Here is an 18,822-nt window from a genome sequence, read left to right as displayed (position 1 = left end):
TGAGTGGATTTTAGTGAAAAGGAAGATACTAAACTAATTTTTAACTTCCATTGCATATGAAACACTCAGTAGAGTTGGGGTTTTTTTACATTTCTAAATCAGAGTGTTTTGGAACTTTTCATCAACAATAAGCAAGCTGATGCAAGCTAAAAAGACCTAGGATATTTCCATCTTTATGTATATTATAGATATATAACACAGATCGTGAATACTCTCCACAAAAAAAAACCCAACACCTTTTTTTTCTATATCAGATAAATAAAAAGTTATAAAAGACAACTTTAAATGTACCAACTGTGAAATATAATTAATGATTTTTCCTAAATCATCCTAATGGAAATGTACAGTGTACACATTGCCACAGAAAATAGAAGCAGCTGGCATTAATGCATCTTTTACATTTAAGGTACTGTTTAAGATTTTTACAGAGAGAAAAGATTTGGAAAGAAGGGCTAAATGGCTTTACACAGTGTTAATCAGCTGCTACCTGAAAAGTGCTAGATACCAGATCCCTCAGAAAAATGGACCTTATTCAACTCAAATAATTTTAGAAACTTTGTACCTTCCTAAAATGAGCATTACCCAAAGTAGTAACTTCACTAAGCATGTTGTCAATTATGAAAATTCTTTCATACCAAGTGTTTATTTTATAGAAAAATAGGGCATCTCTTTGTGTAAATCATAATTCTTTTGATGACCAAAGCAGAGTACTTAAGCATTTCAATCCCTTTCTTAATTTTTAAACTCGTGTTTTTCTGTATCATCTTATCCTACAGCCATATTTAGGATGTGCATGTCTGTGCAAGACGTAATGCAGTCAGTACAAGCCATCCGAAAAAAGGCTGCTTACACAGTAGTTTCTTCCAGCACACTTCTAGTGACATGTTGTATTGATTTGAATGGTCTGCAGTAAATATGGTCATTTTATATATTGAGAATCCATTTGTATACTGCATGTCCTTCCCAATCAAAATATGTGTTAAAGGATGCAGCGTGTGACTCTTATTTTGAAATGCTCGGTGTGTATGCAGTAGTCAACCCAAGATTTTAGAGTAAATTAAAATTTATTTTAGCCCAAAGCATGGCACAACCCCCCGGATTTTATTCTTTCATGATACACTGGAGTTCTAATGTTTTCTGAATGCTCCAAAAATTACTGGGCAATGTTTCTACTAGAAATTGCAAATCTGTAGTTTTTGATGACAACTGGTCCACCACTGCATTGCACCTGGTGTTCCTAACATTAAGGTTATCACGTAATTTCTGTTAACAGCATATGTGCATTGCAGTAAATGCATTTTGGAGCCATCATGTCTAGTTAACAGTGTTAAACGTAGTTGCCATTTGGATGTGCAGAACATAGCAAACTGGTTTTATTACATAACTATGAATTTGTTTGCAGCTGGGTCCTAGCTAGGCAAAACAGATGCTGTAAGATATAAAAGGCTTAAACTGTCTCGGTTACATGCCCAGCATTTTGCTAAATATTTTATGTAGCATCATCTGGCACACATTAATTATGTTGTATTATTACTGGTTTAGAAAACAGTAGTTATAAATAAGAAGCCATTCTTTCCTGCTGCTTTGAACTTGGAGCAAAATGTTAATACTAACGGCAGCATGTTAAGTTTAATATTAATCATTAAGTGAAAGCCTAAACAATTACCTGAGTAATGTCTGCTATCTTTCAAAGGGTCCTTCTCAGCAGGAGTTGACATCTGAAGGTCCCCACTAAAGTATGTTCTGAGAATCTCCAGTAAATTGGCTGATGGCAGCTTTTACTGTGCACTGAAGAGTACTTTAATTGGAAAGTCAAATGCCAAATTAATCACAGATTAAAATATCAAGCTGCTCAGTTCTCTTTGTAAAATCAGAAATACTCTAAAAATATTTTTGTGAAGCTGAATTTTCTCCAGATTAAAGCCAAGAGCTATATAACCAGTGAAGAGTGCTCTCAGATCAGGTTATTTTAGCAGGTTTTCATATTTTAATAGCAATAACTGCAATTAAAACTCGAAAATGAGGACAGCTTTTACTACAGAAAAAGTGTAATGGCAAATATTCTTTAAAGAAAATGAAGGACATTTAAGTAAGTCCTAGAATCTCATCTAGTCTGAAGGTACATAATTTTTATAATGTATGACGTACCCGAGTGCATTAACTTCGTGGACTTAGATGTCTTGTATACACTTAGCTATGTTATCTATGTGGCCTCTAAAACCATTAATCTGAACACCTTGTAATCATTAATATATTTGTTCTCACAACATAGTGGTGAAGTATTTTCTCTAATTTTAAGATTATGAACAGAAAAATAAATAATTAATTTGGGAATGTATAACAAAACAGAAGCAGGGGTCAATTTTAACATTAAAAGTCCTTTGTTTATCATCTTAATTTGGGTTCTTTTATAACTCTGACAAGTAAAAATATTTGGGTGAATAGGGAAGCATACCTAAAGGAACCTTCTGTCTTCCAGCGCACAACACGGTAAGTCACATAAGAAGCAGTCTTAGAAGTTAATTTGACTTTATTTGAACAGAATACAGTCATCTAGAAAACAAGCTAACTCTCTTTTTTAAACACTGACAGATGCAAGAGACAGCACAGGTATTACTGAAGAAGCAGTAGTTTCATTATCTCTTAAACTACCTAGAATAACAAAACACATTACAATTTATTAGGACAATCTATTTGTGAATACTTGCCCTAACAAGTTCTATCATGCATTCAAGTGAGATATAAACTATCCAGTCTTTAAGTTTACTAACATCATATTATGCAAACAGTTTCAAGTAAATACTTTTACCTAATTTGAAAAATCTGTCACCTTCCACAGCACCACATGAAGTTCTGGTGTTAAAATAACATTTAATCCACAGCAATAGCTAAATATTTGAAATACTTATGTAATACACTGTAAACTCTACATAAACACTACGTACACCAAAAAAAAAATACAAAGAACAGGAAGATCATTTTGATTAGCAAAGACAACTCAAATGTATCGCCAAAATCATTTTTCTGTTCTTACGACTTATCCCCAAACCACTCCCAGTAAAGGCACAGATAGTGGTGATTTTTTTTTTTTTTTTTTTTTTTTTTAAAACACACAAAGCCAGAATCAACACAATAGGCCTATGCAGTCAAACACTGCTCTATTTCTAGGAAAAACAGGTAAGGAACTTGCATTAGTGTAGGGATGTCCCAGGAAGATTCTAGTCAATAAAAGATCTCCAGCACCTGCTTATTGTCCTAGGTTCAAATGCAGAAAAGAACCAGAAATTAAGTTTAGTTTAGCAGAACTTTACTGTACATCTTGGATACGAGTGCCAGCTAGAGTTACTTGCCTATGCCAAGGCAGTACTGAGGCTCATCTCACAATCAGCTATTCATGGCACTCAGTAGAGATGGCATTTTTTAAATTAAATTGATTATTGTTCAAAGATTGTACTCATAAATTATTTGACAATACTTTTACTTTCGGTAAACAAAACCTTTAAATAAATAGATCTTTTAAAATGTAGCACAACTACACAACTTATCACAATGCTTCAATACACAATGGAGCACAGATTAGAAAATTATTTAAATCATACTGACCTTTGATTATTACAGTATCTAAAAAGTTCTCCTTTACCAACAAATGATGCAGTGCTTGGCAAAGAAATGTTATTGGTAATTCTTTAAACAAAGATCCAAATATATTTGTTATCCCCTTTTTGTTAGAAACAGAAGCACTTAAGAAAAAATATTTTTATAAATCTATATCCTAAGCTATCTAATAATACTTCTACTAGTATACTAAACAAATTGCCTTGCATGACTTATATACATTGATGAACCCAGACTCAGATGCTCTAATGGTTTCCTGGAAGACAGAAAGCATTGCTGGAGTCTATCAGATTCTTTTTCAAGTGATCTTTGAGAAGTTAGAAAAAACTCCATTTTGGCATTGCTGCTTTTAGGGCATATTCCAAGTACTTGTATAACCATCATCAGTGATCTAGAAATCTGCAAAAGATGCTGATATATTGCATTCATGGTATCAAAAAATAAGAAGATTGAGCACTGAATTTTCTACATAAAAATGGAGCTTGAGGTATTTATACAACCCTTTATAATGGAGATTAAAACTTACCCCTTGCATGTTGTCTGCAACTATTCACAACTTCTTACGTGAAATATCATTCCTATGTTATTATTTGGAAGATCTACTGTTGCACAAGGTGCAAATAAAACTCAAGTCTAACTTTTATTAGCTATAAAATTTAAATACTAACAAAGTATTGTCCAAGTTCAGTACAAAAGACTAAAGCAATTGGCCTGCACTGAGACTTAGAAAATGAACAAGCAGGTCCTGCAGCCTGCACAGAACCCATGCCACCCCCCCCCGCTCTCTGCACAGAGGTTGCCAAAGTGAGTGCTGTATATCTACGCAAGCTGCAACACAGACACCTCAAGTCAGATTCCTTCCCTCTGTTCTCAACAGTGAATCTTACAGCAATGAGCTCAAAAATGGGTTTTGTTGAGACTAAGGGTAATTTCTGGCCATGTTGACAAAGTACATTGTATCAGTCAAAAATGTCTCGGATAGATTAAAAATAATAGAACACTTTATGGATTCACTCCATTTCTTTAAATGGTTTTATTAAATCCTGTAAATACCAGATATCCTTTAGGGTAAAAACCAAACCAAAACAAAACCAAAAATCTACAAGACAGACACAATCCAGGGTTGGCACAAAGGTGCTGGATCACCAGTGTCACAGTTGAAATTCAGCAGGTAAGGCCTCTCATTTAAGTATGTCACTCAAGTGAGTTTTTCAGTTTGCTTTTGATAACTTTTTGATAAAGGGTGCAAAATAATTTTCAGTAACTTGTTTTCATCGCCTCTATTAACTCCAGATTTATTTTTTTTTTCAGAAATAGTTTTTTTTTATCTGAAAATCATATTATTTTGCATTCAGTATAGGGACAATCTGAACAAAAATTATTGTAATTGCTAATTCATGCACAAATATGATGATTTCTCAAGGGGTTAACTGATTAGTTTTCTAGACTGTTGTCTGCCAGAGAAGGGAACCAAATTCTCTGGGGAAGTATCAGCAACTCTAAACATAAAACCTCTCAATTTCCTTTCAGGATAAAATGTAAAATAGTCAACATGGCCCAAAATCATGCACTATTTTATTTACCTATTTGTATTTTGACAAGATAGCTTAACATTTTTATGTGGCCTTTGTAAAATGTCTTTCTAGTTTGTGTGAATACAGCTAGTGTTATATGATTAATTTCTTAGAAAACACATGCACTCATGAAAGGCTATGATAAACTGAACACATTTGCTACAGGGCCTGTTTAAAACACTACTGCTTGCAAGACCATCAGTTTGACATAGCCCGTTATAGAACAAAATAGGCCAAAACTAAAACTTGGCATGCCAGCACACTTTAATTCTGTATTTGTGAAATGATTTTTCAAACTTAGGAGCCCTTTTCACTACTTTAAAAGGAAAACCCACACATACACACAAAACGCTAACAATTCTAACACCATATTTGTTCTTTACCAACTAGCATATACCTTGTTTTAATGGTTTAAAGCGATTAAATCCTTCAAGATTGTGCATATCCAGGCATTACTGAGGAAATAAAGACACCCATCACTATTCTTCTTAAATTTTATTCCATAATAAAAAATAGAAGATGAAAGAAATAAAGTGTTCAAGAATTAAAGCAATTATTGGTCAATGTAAGGAGCAGTAAACTAATTATCTGAATGACGATTAAGGACCTGGTTCATCAAAAGTAATTCTGGGTCCTCCATGGCATAAGCTGTAGGCTTCTACAAAACAGAAACCCAGATTATCTTTTACTGAAGCAGGTCCTATATTATCTACAGAACACTTGATTTCATATTCTATTTATCCTTCTCTTTTTGTTCTTTCTCCTTCTTTTCACGTTCAGCTTTTGCTTCCTCCTCCTCATGTTGTTTTATCAACTGTTCCACCTCCTTTTGCTTCAGAACCCTTATCACTGTCTTTCCGTTCTCTCTTGTCAGTGTTGCAATTTCAACTGAAACATATGGAACAGACAGCGGTGTTACATTTTGTCCTTTAGAGAGAGCAATCATCATAAGGGTAAGATTTGGGGTTACAACTGACAACGAAGCAGAAGGCTCTTGTCCTGCCTCTACAAAGAAGCTTGACTGGCAAGCCAGATGGCAGCAGTCGTTTTCTGCAGCAGCATACACAAGCGCGTTAATACCTCTCCAGTGATTCTTCTACCAGACACGTAGCCATTTCTGCTACTGCGCCAATACAGCCTACAATTCCTAAACTGTGGTCTAGCCCCTGGAGCTGACCAAGGTGGATCATCCTCAACTAAGCTATCTGCGTGCCTCTTAGAAAGATTAAGGCTGAGAGCTGCTGCATCTTCTGAAAACTTTTTTCACATGACAACTAAAAATCCAATCAACCACATCTAGTGTATGTACATTTGCTACATTTTCTTTTTTTAAGCAAAGGGTGTTATCCCGTATTAGTGAACTGCTTACCTTTCTCTGCAGAGAGTTTACTAACATCCATGGTTTTGTTAAGAACCTTAATGGCTAATGCAAGTGCAGTCTTTAAGGTCATTTCTCCTTCTTTGTAGTCTTGCTTTAGCATTGACACAGCTGCCTATAAATTTCACAGAAATTAAAATGGTATCTTTGGGCAATCAACCAAACAGTTGCTTTTTGCAAGATAATATCAATACATGAGTAACAGCAGTGTTTCTACAGTTATCTATTTCTGCTCTGCACTAGTAATCAACAACTCAGTTTAATTAGTACAGTGCAATTTACACTTTTTTTGCTTGACTTTGAGAGGAAAAAACCCAGAACTTACAGCACTGTTGTTCCCAATGCATGTAGCTTTCCACCCTCCATAATTTCCACTAGGATCACTTTGATACAGCTGAAATCCATAATGCTTATCCCAGCCAATATACAGCAACGAAACACCAAAAGGACGTTTTCCTGTTGAAAAGAAGGCTATTAGCAATCTAAATTTAGTAACAAGATTGGTCATGAGTGACAATTATTTTCTTTGATTTCTTTTTTCAAATCTATTCCTGTGAACTAGGATTTAACAGACTGTTCTGCACTTCTGTTGCTTGAGATAAGCACACCAGCATTTCTTTCTAAGTCATGGGGGGGGAGGCAGCAGAGATTTATTTCATTTAACCCTAAGAGCAACTCATTTCTGTCTCCACAAATTGCAATTTCTCATCTCAGGACTTTAAATCAAAACTTAATATTTAAAGTATGTAGCTTAGCTGTTGAAGTGAATAACTTAACAGCATCAAAAGCCAGGTACATCAAAATGTCATTCTTTCACACTACATATATGTAAAATAGCAGAATCATCAGTTCACGTACTAAGGAACACTACTTACAACACCATGTCTCTTGATCCACAGAAATAGTATTTTTTGAAGTGTTACACTATTGATACCCCTCCATATAGTCTCATTTGTGATTCATTGTGCCATTATGCTGGATGGGCCCAAAACGTTGAAAGGTTACAAACAATTCTTTGCTGGTCTTTTGAAGGCATTCACTAAGTCCAAGAGCATGCAAAGCATTCTATGCAATAGGCCAGAATCTCAGCCCTCAGTTCCTCAATTGCTAAAAAGTAGCACCTTCAATAGCAAAACCATAACAGTGACTACCCATTCCCCTCTAAAATTTGACTATTGTTTTTCTCGGTATAACTTTGTCATGGAAGAATTTGGTAGAACTGTCCAGAGACTCAGATGCTTCAAATTATGTAATAATCATTCTTTAGACATTTAAAAGCACAATGGTTCATCACATTTCATTACCTCCAAACTGCGTGTAAGCCTGCTTGATATCACATAGTGCTGTTACCAGTTGTTCACAAGGAATGGGCTCTTGATACTGTAACAAATACCTAGTAGGAAAGACAAAAAAACAGTGTTCAGAACTTGATGTGCTGACAGTATCCTGTACCACATTTAACAAGAAACAAGTTCCTAAGGTAGAGCCTCTTCAATCTAGCCGTTTTATTTCAAACAACCTACTTCTGCTCTACTAAATACACGTTCCTTTCGATTTAATACATAACCAGAATTGAATCTGACAGCACAGGCAAGTAAAACCATGTTAACTATCAGAAGACCTACCTCTGCGCAATCAGTCTCAGTTCATTTGTTAGAACATTGGCATCTGAAGTTATTCCTGCAACACTGCAAGCCATATCCCTGCAATAAAAGCATACAAATTAACTGCATTCCTATCAATCTCCAACAACTAGACACATCTTCAGACAGTGGTTCAAGCAGAACGCCTACTGTTGGGCTTTTCTGATCAAAACTACACAGCTGCCATATAAAACAGGTTCACCCACTCCTGCCTTTAGGGTACACCAGCAAAAAGTAAGCAGGTCAGTATGTCAGTTACACATATAGTTCTGAGAAAAGCATCATGCCAAAGATGATTAAGTCCTGAGTGTCTTCACAAGAGCCATTAGCTACATGCAAGCGCCTATCTGGAGGCCACCTGACACAGCACACCAGGATACTGAAGAAGCCACACAGATGTGACAGGCCTTCAGTGGAAGCTGCTGGCTGACACACTGCGTTTGTGTAACTGAAACTTAATCTTGATTCGATCATAAGGAAAGTAAGTGCTTCACATCCTTCGTTGTCTCGTTAGCTCTTACTTTAAGATCTCCTTTGCCCAATTTGATATTGCTACCAGCTTTCACTACACAGAAAGGATTCAAGAAAAATAATCCAGATTATTTTTTCCAAGTGAATATAAACATTTTTCAGAAGATGGAAGGGCTGGCCTAGACAACTACTCCAGTGCGCTATTACACTGCCTCCTTAAAAATCCTGTACTTCCTACAGTTCTAGCTGCTTTCCAGATCAACACAGAACGGGAGGCTAACAGGATGAAAAGCTATTTGTGTTTCATGTGCACCTTCTGGCAGGGATGAAGTTGTACCTCCCTTATAGGCAAGAGAGCATAATATGTAACACTCTTCACTCTGACATCACAAATTTAACTTCCAGAGAGCTAAAACGGAAATTGTAATAGGGAGATATATCATCTCTGCTACAATTGTGGCAAAGAAACCCAAGGTGTGTTTTACCTAACTATCTTGTTCTCTCTGAATCACAAAACAAAAACAAAGACCTAGAAGAGGATGCTGAGCTGAACTAGCATGGCAATTTTTTTGTGCATTCTTTACTCTGCCCCCCTCCAAATGGTATTTTGTGAAACTGAGAATTCCCAATTTTAACTGCTGCAATAACATTAGCTTGTCCGGGGAAGTACCAACAAACAGGCTATTTCACCTAGAAAATTCTCCTAGAGATTAAAAAAAAAAAAGCGATGCTTCTACTTTAGAAGAAGAACTACTGAAGCAAACAATGACAAAACAGTCATACCTGTCTAAAACGCTGAACAAAAAGAAACTAACACTTCAAATAAAATAAACCTGGGTTCAGTGCTAAAATGTCTGAATAACAGCAGCGTTTTGTTACTGATAACATCACTGGACATCTGATCATCATTTCAACTTACTCATTAAGTTTGTATATTTTCTCAGAGAAAAACACTTCATCAAGAAGCTTGTGAATGTTGCGTCTCTCCGCTGCTAGCAAAACACCATCATTTGCTAGAATTCCCAAGCAAGTACCTGCATGTCCAATTGCCTCCATTGCATACTCAACCTGGTACAAGCGACCTAGGAAAGGATTTAAATCAGTGACATCAAAAAAGTAACACTGAACAGGACAAAGTATGCAAGATGACTTAAATTTGCAAGAATCTGATGGATGCTCATTGTATGACCTAGTCTTGCCTTCTTCAGTCTGTTACCAGCAGATAGTAAATTAACCAGTTGAAAAGGAAGAAGGAGTCAAAAAAGGAAAATCCACAAATCTGATAAGGTAATACAGGGCATCTCCAACGTGGTGAAACAACCCCTTCTTTTACAAAAAAATAAAATCTACAGAACTCTCTGCTGCAGTAATATGAGCAAAAATGGATTTTCAACGATCAAAGAAAATATTTAATACTTGATTTTGAGTCCATCCCATCTAAAAGAAAAAAAGGAAAACACGGTTTGTACATACTTGTTCTAGCATGTGTAAGAATAACAAGGAGACGTGTGATTGCACCAGCAGGATATTATGCATTCTCGGGGGATGGAGGAACAATAGCAAAATTCATCCGCACTCAAACAAAAGATGAATGGTGAAGATTTGCTCAAGTTATTTCAAAAATGTGGCAGGTGGTATTACTCAGTAATGGGGCATGGTCTCGTTATTGCTTGAAGTAGAATGAATTTGGAAGTTGCCCCTTTAGACCTTTGGTGTCCTTACAGAATTGGGTGCTACTTCTAGTGGGTAGATGGGATTTCTGTAACACATATATAGGCTGAAACACACTATAAACAACCAACCTTTGTACAAGTAGTTTATTAAGTTTTGAGAGGCTGGATAGAATAGTCAGAGTTTACTTGAAAGCATGGGGTTAAAAAATACCTTCTGGAGAAAATATGGTAGTTCTGGAGTCATATCTTCGAGACTGTAAAAAGCAATAGCTGGTTAACTTTCATCGTTCTCTTGTCAGAAAGCAACCTTCTAAAATTAGCCGCGCTCCGAACCGCATATAAAAAGCCTCGGTCGCTTCGTGACCTCAGTTTGGCACACACGGTACGGCAGTAACGCCGCCAGCACCACACGCGCGGGCCTGGCCCACGGACCCCGCTGTGCCCACACCCCCGTCCCCGCAGGGGCTGACCGCGGACTCTCCGCAGCGTGACCGCCCCTCGCCTCACGTCGCAGCCGCCCCGCCCGCGCCGCCGGCGGGCCGGGCCGTGACTCGACAGGACCGGCGGCTCAGCGAAGCCCCGGGGAAATACCACTCACCATCGTGCCGGGGACGCACCGCGGGCAGAAGGGAAGCGGGCCTGCAAGACACCACAACGCCCGTTAACCGGCACCAACCGCCCCGCGCTCACGGACCCCGGCCCTCCCCGCCCCCCCCGCCCGCAGTGCAGAGTCATCCTCACCGCGGCCGAAGGCGAGGGCCTGACCGCCTCCCGCCGCGCACGGGGGCGCGCCCCGCTCCCCCCAGCCCGCCCGCCCGCACTCACGGCAGAACGAGAGGAGGCCGACAGGCCACGGAGGGCGAGCGAGTCCCGGCCGGCGGGCGAAGAACCGGGCGCTACGGCCGCGCCCAAACCTTCACCGCTGCGTCGGAAATGGCCGCCGCGCCTGCGCGGTGCCGTGTGCCGGACTAGGGCGGGGCCCGGCGTCCCTTCCTTCCCCCCCCCGGGGAGGAGGGGCGGCCGGTACCGCCCCGATCGCTCGGCGCGGGGAGGCGCAGCGGCCACTGAGGGGAGGGGAGGGGAGGGGAGGGGAGGGGAGGGGAGGGGGGGCGGGACGAGACGAGACGAGACGAGACGGGCCCGCCGAGGGGAGGACAGCGAGCAGCGCCTCAGGGAGCCGAGGCCGGCCCTCGCCCGCCGCGGTGCCCCCGCCCCTGCCTGCCCACAGACGGCGGTGGACGCGCTCCAGCACAGGCAGCGCCGCCTTTATTGGAGAGAGCCGGGCGTCAGCGAGCGCGGCTGGCGTAGGCTTCGGCCGTCTCAAACCACGTCTTCTCCACAGCTTCTTGGCCCACCTCGAACATGGTCATTAAGTGCTTCCATCCGGTTTTGGCGGTGATCATGAGGTACTCCTCGTTCTCCGGGTACAGCAGAGCCGTGTGGGCCGCGATGACGAGGGACTGAGAAAACCTCCCGCTCACCAGGAGAAAGAGGGCACCTCGCTCCTCCTCGGTGAGTGGCAGGACGCTTTCAAACCCGGCCAGGACATGGCCTCCAGCGCTCAGAGGATCTGGGCTCTCAATCATCATGTACATGATAGCTATTGCCACTTCAAACACATAATACCCGTAACTCATGTCGCTAAAATCCAGGATGCCGGACACTCTGTACTGAGGATTCTCCAGGGAGGCAGAGGTGGAGTCTACTAGAATATTGTGGTCATTAAGATCTCCATGATTGATGCCTAAACACAGAAGAAACAGAAACAGTATTTGATAATTATTAAACAGCAGGATCTGTCTTTCTTTTCCGTTTCTCAGTGAAACAGCTTTGACAAGATGCATAGAGGCTCAAACTGACACTCAACTACAAAACCATGCTAGTCTCCCTCAGCGGCAGCTGTTGCTGCCTTACAGCTTCCTAGCGACCTCCATGCCACTTACAGGTGACCAGATAGATAGCAATCGACAAAGGGAGCATTACGAGATCTTATCCTGGTCTGGTACTACCTGTGGTATGCTACATGTTTTCCAAACACAGAATAGCAATCTTCAAATGATCAAACTGTCAGATTATCATCAACATCAATGTGAGTTGAATTCCAAAAATACGATAAAGTCGTTATTGGGGCCTTTATGAAAAGAAGTGATGTGCTCTGTATGTTCTTATTAAGCTGATCTAACAGCATGAAAATCATCACCTTGACTGGAACAAACATCAGAAAGACCAAAAACTGAACCTGACTCTGGACAGCACATTCCTCCTGGCTTATTCTGCGTTGTGTTCGTTCAGCAAAATATTTGCACATGTCTAGCTAGGGATGAAGGACACTTACTTTTCTGCCTTTTATTGCCTTCTCCACAGACCCAAACTCCTGTAAGAAATTTCAGTGTCTCAGTTCAACATAATTACAATGAGAATAAAATACTCACAGGCTCGAAAACTGCTTAGCTTGGGTATTACTTTCCCTTTAAACTGCTCGATAACTTGTTCCACAACTTCACGATATTTGTTCTGGCCCAAGGCATAAATGTACTGATCTAGAAGAGGAACGTTTGCCAGGTTCCAAATGAACTGACCTCGATGCAGACTTTTTACTGATGGATGATGGAATTTCTTTGGAAAAAAGCACAAGATAAAATCGGCCATAAGTAAGAATCCTGTTTTTATGATTGAAGGGCTTGATTCAAAGCCCCTATTGACTTTAACAGGTTCCTAATGAAACTCACTGAAAAGCACCATGACTTCAACTATTGCTTTATATCAATAAGTAAAAGAATAACCTGAGGAATGATTAAGGCAAGCATCTTAATATCTACATACAACCCGAATGATACTGACTTTCTGTAACATGCCGTTATATAGCAACTCTGAGGTCTTGCCAAGACAGAGCCTGGATTGCACAGCGGGTGCTACACAAAGCTGTCGGAGCAGAAGAGACACAAAACCCACCAGTGTGCTGGGAACAGGCACGCTCTGTGCATTTAAAGGTGGCACCTTCTGGGGACAAGCCTTAGGATCAGCTGGTACATGAAAAATCCTGAGGACAGAAGTACTTTATGGAGATACTGGGCAGAGCTTTAATCATACGAAAATTTGCCTTTGTACATCCAGGTAGCCTAAATATGTTAAACAAACAAGGTTCTTAACCTCTTTCTCACTAGCAAATGAAAAAGGTGGTTTGGAAAGCAACACTCAGGGAGGAAAAGCATCTCTCTCACTGCATACCATGCTTATCCTTGAATCCTCTAATGCTTATTAAGGTGGCTTGTGGGCCAGATTCTACCAGCACATAAGGCAAATAAAAATCTTCCCACAAGAGTAGCTGGCTTCCTCTTAAAAAGAGATCTATGCTTGTAATTAAGACTCTTAAAGATAGCGAAATGATAGTCAAAACTGGAACCATGTATGAAAAAGTAAGGAACAAGATCAAGCCTACACCAAAAATCACAATACAGGATCCCTAACGCTGTATAAAGCACCACTCTGGTAGGAAGAATGCCATCTGGTAAGCAACCACTGCCATCTTCCCAGCACAAATCAGATACTCCAGCAAGCTATAAATGGTTTACCACGTGTGTGAATGGTGATAAAAAGTCATGAGCCCTTGTTACTGTAAAGCCATAGGCAGTCACTTTACAGCCGTAAACTTAACTTATTTCCATTTAGAGAATGTGAGGCACATGCAAGCAAAAGGAGACAATAGAGAAAGTGGTGGAATACTATTTTGTGCACAAAACAAAGCATGGCACATTGCTTTGCTATCAAGTTGACAAAGTAAATTAACTGGGTAGAAAAGACAGGCTGTATTTTCTGATCTGTCATCAGAAAACTTAATACCTTAGGTATTTTTAGTGTCAATGATATTTTGAAGTTTTGACAGTGGTGATTGTAATTTTCTTTCTTTTAAATGACAAACCCTTGTAGATGATAATCCATATGTTAAGGGCATAAAGAGCCTTTTCCATCAAAATTTGCTTTCTCATCAACTATTTCCTCCTTGGCAGGACAAGTCACAGGCATATTTTAAAACTAGCTGGTCTATATAAATTGTTTTAATCGCATTATAAGAGCATGACCAGAGTGTTAGAAGGCAACAGTAAATTATCTCTCCCAATTGAAAAATGCTCTTGCAATTTAAGAATGTGGTTAGTAAAGCTGGCAATTCACATTTCATAATTGTCTGAAGCCGGGAGTCAGAACATGAGAAGGAAAGGTTAATGAAAGGCAATAAATAATGCAAGAGTTCTTTTATGTATCAAACTTAATTACTGGCTGATTTATCAGCTTTATTATCCTGTATAATTACAGAGTAAAGAACAAACTTACTTGGCGTTAAGATTATTTGACTGGAAGTCGTGCAAATGAGAGAAGCATCACAAATCTCTGTTCATTGGCACAGCTGGCATTGTAGAGAAGGAACCAACCGCTACCAGTGTTAAATGGTCACAGTTCTAATGACCAGGGGAAAGACAGCAAGTCAGAATGAATTCAAAATGACAGATCAGCCAGCTGTGCCTGATGTGCACTATACGAAAATGCTTTAAAACAAGCTTTACATGCTTCTAATTTGAGGACCCTAGGCTTCACTCTCCTTATTTGCCAGGTTTGAAACACCAAACAGATGAGTTTTGCATAAGTAAAAAGAAATCCTCATCTCCCTGTTCATGTTACAGAAATGCATTGTAAAAGGATCATCAATACCATGTCATGAGCACCAGCTGGTCATGTTACTTGGGGATATGCTTTAGTAACAGCTGGCTTGGAGGTTAGCACCTGAAAAATGAGTTAAACTGACATCTGCTTTCACCAACTTGAATTTTACCTATCAGGAAAGCAGACAGCAAGCACAAGAAGAAATACAGAGGAGAAATTAATTGAGAAAGAAGTTTGTGAGGCCAGAGCAACGAAAACTTACCTCTGAGAGAGCTTTATCCAAACTGGCAGCTAGCTTACCAATCTCATAGAAAATCTGAGTATTTGTAGCAATTTTCGCTACAGGTGTCCCTGGCAGGTAAGTCAGCAGTCTGACCATGTACTTTTTGTTCCCAGGTCCAGTATCTAACAAGCAAAGAGAGATGCAGTCACTTCAATATATGCTATTGAGTAGTAGTTAATGCAAGAGGCAAAAAAGGTTTATCCCAGTGTAGAAGTCATCAGATGTAGCTCATAAAACAGATTTCATTCAAAGATTTGATTTACCAGAATGTTGTACGATGATGTGCAAACCTTAACACACATGCAATCTATACTGGACTTCTAGTCCTTGTGCTTGCAACTGACTCTGCAAACAGCAGGTTTCCTGCAGTGCCCGCAGACACCCACTTATACTGTTTTGCAACAGAACAGGTTGTCTCAGGAATCCCAGCTTTTGTGTGGAAGTTACAGTGAAAATAAAAGCAAAATGTCAACACAATCTTTTCTTCCAAGCGCTGTTAAAGCGATTTGTTCTGGCATCGTAGATGGGCTAGAACTGTATGTTACACCATTCTGTAGGCAAATAATTTGTAACATCATTTAGTCAATGAGGCTTTTTTTTTTCCTTTTTGTGTGCAAGAGCAGGTCAGGTCAATGTTTTCTCCAGTTCATTATACTGAAGTTATTTCCTAAGTGTTTTCATAGTTAATTATTAATCTGTTTGACTTTCTTTTCTTCTGGTCTTTTAAGTTTGGACTATCACGGCTGGACATACAGGCCACCTGATTCATATCCCCTAATATTTAAAAATAAGCCTAGAGATTCACTTTAGTATATATATGACATACCATATAGCAAGCTACTGCCAAGCTAAAGATAACAGTAGGGCAGTGGAGGTGCTCATAATTGCTCACCTCCTGACTCCAGGGACATTATGTTACCATCTTTTGTAAGATGAGGAGTAGCTGAAGGAAAGCCTTCAGCGCTGAGAAACATCATGGCCTGGGTCTGCGCTTCAATGAGGTCAGGCTCCTGGCTGTCTTCCGAATTGGTGATTTTGAGGACATACTCATCAGCACCTTCAGCTGCACCTTTGCTTCTTGAGACACGCACGTGGAAATTCTGATCGTCATAGCTGGGGAGCAGCCTGATCCAAGACACTTTTAATCCAAACACCCTGTCAACTAATTCAGTCGCTTCTTTTTCACTGAGAGCTGGTTTGGTAAATGTCTGGGCTTGACGGTCATTTCCAGAAGACATCATGTCTCTAGGAGAAAAAGAGAAGTTGGATGATCTTATCTGCATTCTGACATCAGAAACAGTAATCACTGCAACAAAAAGCTTTCAGATGCCAGAGAGGAGTTTCCTGTGCTTATTAAGCAAGCAAAGAAAACCCACTGAGCCAGTCCAGGTTTCTTAGATCGTGTTTTCTTGTCAACTACTTAGCCTATAGCCGCCCCCCCCCGGCAAGACAGACTGCTAGAGGTGCACTCTGCCTGTTTGGGAGAAGTAGAGGTGGAAAGCTTATTAACTAGGCGTAATTTTATTTGCTGATTTCCAGCAGCAGCCTAACCTGGTATGTTGTGAACCAGGAGCGATTTCCGGTGGAACGGAGTTGCCGAATCCCCGTCCGGGAGGTTCCCAATTCGCGTCTGCAAAAAAACAAGAAACATTTTAGTAGACCTTAACGTTAAAGCAGCCGCCATCCTTCCGCCTGGTCAGGGCCTCGGGGTTCCTGCGCTAACAAACGCAGCACGAACCCGCGGACACTCTGGCTGCCTCTCGCCCACACCGGCAAAACCCTTGGACCGGGCGGGAGCTGCCCCAACCTTTGTCCCGCTCTCCCAACGCGTTCCCCGGCCGAAAGGCCTTACGTTAACGAGGGGGACGCGGGCCGGGCCCCGCCTCGGCCGCCCGGCGCAGGGCGGGGAGGCCCCGCCGCCGCTCCCGCCCCTGGCCCGGGGCCCGGGCCCTCCCCGCGGGGAAGCGGGCTTGGCGGCCCCGGCCGGAGGGAGAGGGCAGCGGTTTGGCGGATCGCGTCGTCGGACAGCCTGGGAGGGAAGGGAGGAAGGGAGGGAGGAAACACACCGCCCGCCGTGAAAAAGGGAAAGAGCTTTTCAAAGCAGTGCTCCCGCTGCTAGCGGGAGAAACCGAGAGCTGCGTTTTGTTTAAATCCTTTTATCAGCACGCCAGATCAAAAACCTCGACCAACTCTTGGACCAAAGACCGTTTACCTATAGCAGAGCTGAGGCATCCTTCTCAGGATGTCCCTTCGAGTTCAGACCTGGAACACTTGCCCAGTCCTAGACAATTTTAATTAAATAATTACAAACCTCAGCCCCCCCGACCCCCCCAACTTTTAAGATCAATATATAAATCTCTTCTAAAATTCCTAATTAAAAAAAAAAAAAAGTAATCTGCAGTAGTCGAGGTCCCACGATGCTGGAATTAGGAATCTGAGGAAAAATAAAAGACTAGCAAAGGCTTACTGAAGTTAAAAAAAAAAATAAATCTTGGTTTTAAGTAAACCAGTTATTAGGAATCCTCTGTCCAATAGTTCAGTGTTATTCGTAACATTAAGGACATTACATTGAAAACATTATTTTAATCCAATAGGGAACTTAGAAAAGGGAAATTATTTTCCCAAGAAACAAATTTAAGCTCCTTGGATTTTTTTCCCCCAATTTTGGAACAGATGTTACTAAACAAAAGTGATTGACCAACTAATAAATACTTCTACCTACTTCACTCTCCCCTCTCCCAGCCCCCCCCCCCCCCCCGAAATCACACAAGCAAGTTCTTTCAAGAACAAAAGAGCTCCAGAAAATAGTTAGGGTTCCCTCTCCTGATTTCTGAGGCTGACTGAAGGTTTAGCTGACTGGAACAAAATTGATATAGCAGGAAAGCATCCTTGCTAGGCTTGTGACTTTAAGATACATAGCAGGTTACAGTAAAAATCAGGATATACTCTTTCTCTCTGTAAACAACATTACAAAGCATTTTGCAGATCTGTACCTTGTCAATCTTGCCTTAGTTTCCAGACAGTAGTGCCAAGATTTAAGACCTACAGACTTCCACGCTTCTCCTGCCTGCCCAGTATTCTGGTGGGAAGAACCCCGTGGTTGTGAGGCAACGCACAGGACTAAGGTTGTACTTTGGCCTCTCTTACCACTACCTGTAAGAAAGATAAGACTTGAGTAATTTAGCATCTCTGTGTTGGATGCAAGTCTAATGCCTCTTCTGAAAGTGAGTCTTCAGAGGTGGGTCAGTGTCAGACACCCCCAAATCACTTTTTAAGATCTTGTCATAGCTGTAAGCTCTATGTGCCATAAATCTAACCTTGGTCAACAGCTTGCTTTAATACAGGATTTGATCTAGATTCTGAATTGGACATTTTCTTGAAAAAAAAAGTTATTAAGAAAGCATATGAGATAATATCCAGACTAGTACCTGGAGCTCAACTAACACAGAAAACCTCTTTCTACACCAACTAAACATGCTTTGGAAGCCCGAAATATGCGAGACACTCCCAATGAGAAAAGAAAACATGC

At 40.6% G+C, this 18,822-nt stretch overlaps 2 protein-coding genes across 5 annotated transcripts; both read right to left on the bottom strand.

The window, feature by feature from the left end:
* Positions 1–2,512: 2,512 nt before the first annotated feature.
* PSMA4 (proteasome 20S subunit alpha 4) lies at positions 2,513–11,320 on the bottom strand. 2 transcript variants are annotated; one of them, XM_075045574.1, is made up of 9 exons: positions 11,180–11,315; positions 10,953–10,993; positions 10,566–10,608; positions 9,601–9,763; positions 8,193–8,270; positions 7,872–7,960; positions 6,893–7,023; positions 6,559–6,682; positions 2,513–6,077 (listed from the first exon to the last, which is right to left on the bottom strand). In XM_075045574.1, exons 2-9 carry the CDS (start codon positions 10,953–10,955, stop codon positions 5,923–5,925), a joined length of 786 nt encoding a protein of 261 aa, XP_074901675.1. In that variant the 5' UTR covers positions 10,956–10,993; positions 11,180–11,315; the 3' UTR covers positions 2,513–5,922. The 2 variants fall into 2 exon arrangements, with proteins under 2 accessions (XP_074901675.1, XP_074901676.1); XM_075045575.1 differs by lacking the exon at positions 10,953–10,993 and having other exon boundaries at positions 11,180–11,320.
* A 283-nt stretch (positions 11,321–11,603) lies between these two features.
* On the bottom strand, positions 11,604–17,222 carry HYKK (hydroxylysine kinase). 3 transcript variants are annotated; one of them, XM_075045567.1, is made up of 6 exons: positions 17,146–17,222; positions 16,845–16,923; positions 16,186–16,538; positions 15,273–15,415; positions 12,787–12,970; positions 11,604–12,098 (listed from the first exon to the last, which is right to left on the bottom strand). In XM_075045567.1, the coding sequence occupies exons 3-6, from the start codon at positions 16,532–16,534 to the stop codon at positions 11,641–11,643; spliced, it is 1,134 nt and encodes a 377-aa protein (XP_074901668.1). In that variant the 5' UTR covers positions 16,535–16,538; positions 16,845–16,923; positions 17,146–17,222; the 3' UTR covers positions 11,604–11,640. The 3 variants fall into 3 exon arrangements, with proteins under 3 accessions (XP_074901668.1, XP_074901667.1, XP_074901669.1); XM_075045566.1 differs by having other exon boundaries at positions 17,101–17,174; XM_075045568.1 differs by having other exon boundaries at positions 17,032–17,146.
* Between the last annotated feature and the right edge of the window lie 1,600 nt (positions 17,223–18,822).

This window comes from Buteo buteo, chromosome 13 (genome assembly GCF_964188355.1).
Source record: "Buteo buteo chromosome 13, bButBut1.hap1.1, whole genome shotgun sequence".
Lineage (NCBI taxonomy): Eukaryota > Metazoa > Chordata > Aves > Accipitriformes > Accipitridae > Buteo > Buteo buteo.
This window is presented reverse-complemented; position numbering and strand designations above follow the sequence as displayed.